The 6,284-nt window shown below is 37.9% G+C and overlaps 1 protein-coding gene across 1 annotated transcript; it reads left to right on the forward strand.

The window, feature by feature from the left end:
* Nucleotides 1–440: 440 nt before the first annotated feature.
* LOC149261000 (uncharacterized) lies at nt 441–5,385 on the forward strand. The gene is made up of 6 exons (XM_089421526.1): nt 441–1,094; nt 1,715–1,878; nt 3,401–3,621; nt 3,854–3,903; nt 4,040–4,114; nt 4,333–5,385. The coding sequence occupies exons 1-6, from the start codon at nt 502–504 to the stop codon at nt 4,964–4,966; spliced, it is 1,737 nt and encodes a 578-aa protein (XP_089277652.1). The 5' UTR covers nt 441–501; the 3' UTR covers nt 4,967–5,385.
* Nucleotides 5,386–6,284: the final 899 nt, after the last annotated feature.

Raw genomic sequence — 6,284 nt, forward strand, 5'->3', positions numbered from 1 at the left:
TTATGTTACTTGCTTATATTACTGATATAAATGAAATATAACTTTTTTCGGCCTGAAAAAAAAACTATTAGTAAAAATATTGCGTCAATATTATATAAGATTGAAATTCCAAAACCTTATTTCAAAATAAACACGACTATCAACGTAATAAAATATCATAAATTTTTTTAAATAATATAAATTAATTAAATCTTACAATATTAAAATAAAACAATCTAAATCATTTTAATCGGGATAAAAAATCTAGAAATGTTATTATATAATTTATTAAGCGGTTTTGGAGGGATCTGAGTTGTGCAATATTAATTTGAACTTTACCCAATAAGGCTAAGGTCGTGATTTTTGAGTCCTATGTCTTAATCAAAAGGTCAAACGATAAATACTAGCCGTTGCAAAGGACCGTTAGAGTTCATATTCAAATCTCGATCTACATTTCCACCTCTTTTTCCTGGGCTCTGTTTTTTTTCTCCTTTTTAATTAAAAATTCCATTCTCAGGGTAAATGACTTGTATTCCTCTAACACTTGTGACAGAAATGAAATTACAACAAGATGCTTCCACCCAACAGTCCGAGCTCGCAGATTGCAAAACCTTAAACCAGAAAGACACCTCACAGCAATGCGTTTGTCTACCAAAGAAGTCTGCCATGGGCCAACAAGAGCAGAGCTCGGACGTTACAGAGAGAATTGAAGAAGAAACCGTGGGGAAGAGTCCTGAGATTGTGGAAGTTACAGAGGGCGAGGACGGGGTTGTTGAGAAAACAGAGGTTTCAGAAGTGATCGATCTTCAAACAAGGGGCAATGAGAATATCAGAGGAGGAGGAGCAGCAAGAGGATTTATGAGTGCCCGCGCTGTGCTTTTGAATGAGTCTCGAGAGAATATTCTTAGCCCTGGCTTCAGGTCGGTGGCTGCAATGGCCGGATGGGACGATGAGGCACTCTTATTGGCGAGTTTCGAAGAAGGGTCCTCCTCTCTGGGAAATTTGAACTTGGAATCTCTGGTTGTCGAGGATTCGCCTGTTAGGGAATCACGGCAAAGGAAGCGAGAGGCCCGAACCCCTGCTCTGGCTAAAACACCAGCAAGCGCTGGAAGAAGGTAATGATGAGCAGCTCTCTATTGATTTTAATTTTGAAAGAGTTAATCCCAGGGCTTAAAAAGTAGTTCTGTTGCTTATTAAACATCATGTTTTTAAAAAAAATGGTTTGCACACCTTCACCTGACACCCTACCCTTGGATGAAGGCGTGTATTTGTGTAGATAAATGCACATGGTTGCTTGGGTGGTCCACCCTCTCCTAGGTTAAGGTGTGCATTTGAGTACAAAACTTCACACTATGTCTTGAGAGTTCTGCGCCTGTGCCTCATTGAGATGAGGCTAGAAGGCCTCATTGAGATGAGTCTAAAAGGCCTCATTGAGATGAGTCTAAAAGGGTAGGTGTCCCATGTATCATCATGGGTATGTCTTTGGATATCTTGGTCTTTGCTAAGCCTTAAATTTCTTAACTTATGCTAGATTATAAGTTGTAGTTGCCAGCAGGGGTTTACAGTGAAAACCACTTCAATGACTCCCACTACATATCCTTTTGCTGCTAAAAAAATCATTTGTCATGGTTGAATGTCTCCAAATTTCCTTCAGAGCAGTCCTGGTGATCATTTTATTTTGCAGTATGAAATTGATGTTGGTGCTGATAAATTCAGCTTTGGTTCTTTTTTTCAGGCACCGAAGGGCAAGGAGGCAAAGTAAAGATATTGATCCCATCGACCTGCATCGTGTTGGAGCTCTCAGCCTGGAGGATGATCCATTCTCTCAAAGCAATGAACCTAATCCAGTCTCTCAAACAAATGAACCTAATCCTATTCTTCAGGCACAACTTGTGCAAGGTAAACATTTGATTTTGAACTCTCTAAGTTGAGGGCTCTAACATTAAGTCATGCTTAGTAAGTATTCATGTTCTCACTGGGGTTTGGGAGATTTGCACCAATATCTTATGAGTTTCCGGTCACCACTGTTTATAGATTCTGCATTTCATTACTCCAAGCCAAACTTTTCATAACAATACAAAATGAAATCAAGTAGTTGTTTTCTTTTTTCCTTTTTAATTGCATCTTATATTCATTACTAAACAGTGGGAAATACACCAGAATCACGCATCATTCCTAAAGCTTAGGTCTATAGATTCTACCCCATGGTAAATAGCAAAGTTAACCTCGATCTTAAGAGAATGTGCGTATTTTCCCAAAATTCTCATTTTGGCAGAATATATATACTTCTGAAAATCCTCATTCTGGCAGAAAACAGTGTGGTCAAATCTGATTTAAAAACTGCAATCTCATCGAAGTGAAAGGAATTGGCATCCTCATCAAATGTGGTACCACATCGCCCTTTCCACATAAAGGAAAAGGCTTTTCAATCTTATGGCATTCCAGATTCTTCTTCTATACTGTCAGACCATCCACCCTTGCCAAGAATATCCCCTTTCCAATGAAAGAGATCAACAAAAAGTTTTGTGAACTGAGCAACGATCCAATCCCAAAAGGCTCAGGCAACTTTGCATGCCCAACACAGAGATTTAATTGCCTCCTATGCTATGACAAAATTACACAATAGTCATTCATTAGGCCTTAGTTATGTAATCAACATTTCAACAATTGGCTGTTATATAGCACCAAACAATCCAGCACTCTGATCTTGAAGGAAGATAAGGATTCCAGTTATTTTGAGACTGCTCAAGTGACCTGTTTTCCTCGTTTTTTGATGGAGTGGCGAATTGCCCTATGTCTTTTTATCAAGATATTTATACATCAAGCCTTGTCAGTATTCCAGCAACCAAGTAGTTTTGATGTAGCATATTTCCCCACATCTTATGACCAATACATTGACACATCAAGCCAGGGACTGAGGAGACTTCCACCAAAGGCTTAACTGTTTATAGGCTTGATCTTCCCATATCAATCCAGGGACAAATGACTTGCACCAAAAGTTCGACTGTTTATAGGTTTTAAGTCCATTCTTTGCGTTACGAGCAATCTTTGGCTTTTGGAGAGTTTGAATCCAACACTCTAAGGAGAAAATAACAACTTAAGCTATTGGGCTGCATAGATATTGGGCTGCTAAAACCTAGGACTTGCCCAATACCTCCATACGATGCAGAGTACTGTCACTGGAAAACTGATATACGATGGTATAGGTATTTTTACTTGCTCAATACCTCCACAAAATGCACAGTTCTGCCACTTTAGAGTCTATCACAAGGGAGCTTTGCAATTTTTTGTCCAAAATTGAGTTCAAATATTTATGTACAACACAAGCATGTACTGCAAGGCCATAAGCATTGAAGATAAGAAGAAACTTGTTTTAATGTTTGGTTAATCTTTGACTGATATAGAACTTTGGCCTTGACAGGGAATGCGATACCAGATGAGTCTTCTACAGATGCTACAGCACATAATGAGAAAAAGAATAGTCCTTTAAAGCTACAAGGCGACAGTCCCAAAATTAAACCTAGGCCAGCTAAAAGCAAGGAAAGATCTCCTAGACCTGCCGAATCTAGTCCATATGGAAGTGAGAAGGGACTTTCCAAACCTAGTTGTTTGGAGCAATTGAAAGAAGAGCTTTCTTGTGCGGTAATTTAACTATGATTATTGTTATGTAATAACTACATATGGAACTTTTTTGATAGAAAGCTATAGTTGAGGTGAAAAGGGAGTGCTGTACTTGTTTTGTTATTCAACGAAAAGGAGTTTCATAACTCGATTGTGTACCTTAGTCTGGGATAATGGTACATTTGTTTTCAGAACTGGTATGAATTCTTTCTTTTATGCTTACTGTCATTGATAAGAATCCATCTTCTTGCAGGTTTGTCTTGATATCTGTTTCGAACCCTCCTCCACATCTTGTGGCCATAGGTAATTTTTTACTGCTAAAAAAACTCCAGCAGTCCCACCATGCAAGAAAATTTCTACTAAACTGTGTAAATTTATCTCTACTGAATTGTGTATATTAGAGCTGCTCTCAAATTTGTCTACCGAAACTTCTATGCAGTTTCTGTAAGATGTGCTTGCAAGATGCAATCGAGAAATGTGGTCCACGGTGCCCTAAATGCCGCCAGCAATTGAGGTCAGTCCAGGAAAAATTGAAGCTTGAGCAAATTTTATATTGTCAGCCATAAAGACTTTGAGACTTTTATATAGCAATTGCAAATCTTGAGTTTGGTTGATATTTATATAGGGAAGTTTACCACAAACCACTCCCCTGCCAATTGAAGCCCACAAGGGTTTAGAATTTCAAATCATGACGTATTTTTAGTGTATCTAAAATATTGGTTGTCATTGCAGGGGGGACTTTCAGAATTGTCAGATCAACACTGTACTTTGGAACACAGTTCAGCTTCTCTTCCCTAAAGAAGTTGCTGGGAAGATTAAGGAAAAGAATGAGAAAGAAGCAGCCTCGAAGCATCGACAAAAGAAAGAAAACTCAAACTCCTATATCAGTCAAGCTAACAGAGGGGCTAGGAACAATGGTGTCAGTTGGCAAGGTCACTCAACTCGGTCTATTGGACTGGCAAGGCCCACATCTTATGCAAACTTCAGGAGAGCCTTCCAATCTTCAGCAGAAGATACCCAAATAAGGCATATTTTAGTTCCAAGCGATGAAGAAATAGGACAGGAAGTAACCATTGTTGCAAATCTACAACAGGGAACGATGGGAACAAATGAACGAGCAGTTAGAAGGCAAGAGAGGCGTGGGAGAAATAACTATCGACAAGTAAACCAGGAGGAAGTGGATGCAGCATTAGCCTCAAGGTTGCAGCAGGAAGAGCTGATGAGAAGCTTTAGAGCTGGAGGAAGAAATAGAGTGCGAGCTTCAAGGGCACCTACTGAGCAGACAAGGACGGTCTCTTCGGCTGCAGCAAATTTGAGAGCAATGGCTTCACGAGCTATTAATTTGAGAGTGAGGAATCAGTCATGATTATGAATAGTGTTGATGATATTTCCTGAGAATATCCTCTTTGGTTTCAGTTATTAATCTATCTTTGGTTTTAGTTATATTGTCATGAAAATGAATATCCATGCCGTTCTGAATCAAGAGGAAACCAATGGAATCAGTTTTTTTCTTTGTTTCTTCCCTGTTTTTAAGTTGAAGAGGTCTGTTTGGAAGCCTTAATGAATGGTGAAGAGGTCTGTATGTAAGCCTTAATGGATGTTCCATTAGTTCTCGGGGCATGAGAAACATCATTTATGATGTTGTTCCATTAGTTTCCAATACATGAGAAACATCAAAGCCATACCACACTCTTGCTTCAAGGAAATGTTGTGAAACTCTTTCAAGTGTTGACCTACTCGATTATATTTTTCAATAGTGAATTCCGTTCCCCGATCTGAAAATCATGAACTCGTGCCCGTTATAATTTATGAAACCATGCACGAATCTATGAATATTTACAGAGTTTTATTTTTGCTTTCTGTAGCAATTCGAAATCGTCTGTTATTTTATATTTCTACCGGCATAACACATTTTCGGGACAATGTCAACTTATGGTTGCAGAACCGCTACGAAACTTGGACTCTATTTCATACACACTCTTGCTTCAAAAAAGTATTGTGTAAATCTTTTGAAATAGTACATTCAATGCTTTCTCTGATCTGGAAATCAGGGACTTCGGTAGCTGTTATAATTTGTGAATACATGTTTGATCTTGTGAAGATTTACAGAGGTTTGTATGTGCTCTTTGCTGAAATTCGATATCATCTGTTATTTTTTTTTTCTCTAGTTGTATATCTCATTCATATGTAAATATAACATATCTGCATCTCCATTGATTTTTAAATCCATTTAGTGCTTAATAGATTTGAAGTTAACACCGTGCATAGAAGGGATACTTCTACGTTATTGTTTTTCATATGATCAATGACTTGCTTCATCATTGACTTTTCAAATATCATATTTTGCTTAGGATGTATCATTTTTTTCACTTGTATGCTTGAATGCTTCTCACTCATTTATCTAGTTCTTTCTATTAGGACAATTCGTGCTCCAAGGTGTGTATTGGTTTCTTAATGGAAGTATCGATTGCTTCCATGAAAAACAACTTTTGTTTGAAGACTTTTTTATTTAAAGTTTTACTTCTTCCTTAGATATATCTGTCATATATCATTCGATTATCAGCAATGGCAAGATTTCTCAACCTTACCCAATGGTGCATTGTTTATTTTTGTCTTTCTCCCAAATTGGCTTCTTGATCATATGCCCTTCATTGAGAGATCTAATTAGTTAAGGTCAATCTATA

Source organism: Pinus tabuliformis, chromosome 6, assembly GCF_031772625.1.
Source record: "Pinus tabuliformis cultivar Carrire ecotype Pingquan chromosome 6, CPIR1, whole genome shotgun sequence".
Taxonomy (NCBI): domain Eukaryota; kingdom Viridiplantae; phylum Streptophyta; class Pinopsida; order Pinales; family Pinaceae; genus Pinus; species Pinus tabuliformis.

Bases quoted from the DNA above. Each gene is read 5' to 3' on its own strand.
- LOC149261000 (XM_089421526.1), top strand. From the start codon at position 502: ATGACTTGTATTCCTCTAACACTTGTGACAGAAATGAAATTACAACAA. The intron at 3,622-3,853 runs GTAATTTAACTA...ATCTTCTTGCAG, and splicing joins AAGAAGAGCTTTCTTGTGCG to GTTTGTCTTGATATCTGTTT. The intron at 4,115-4,332 runs GTCAGTCCAGGA...TTGTCATTGCAG, and splicing joins AAATGCCGCCAGCAATTGAG to GGGGGACTTTCAGAATTGTC.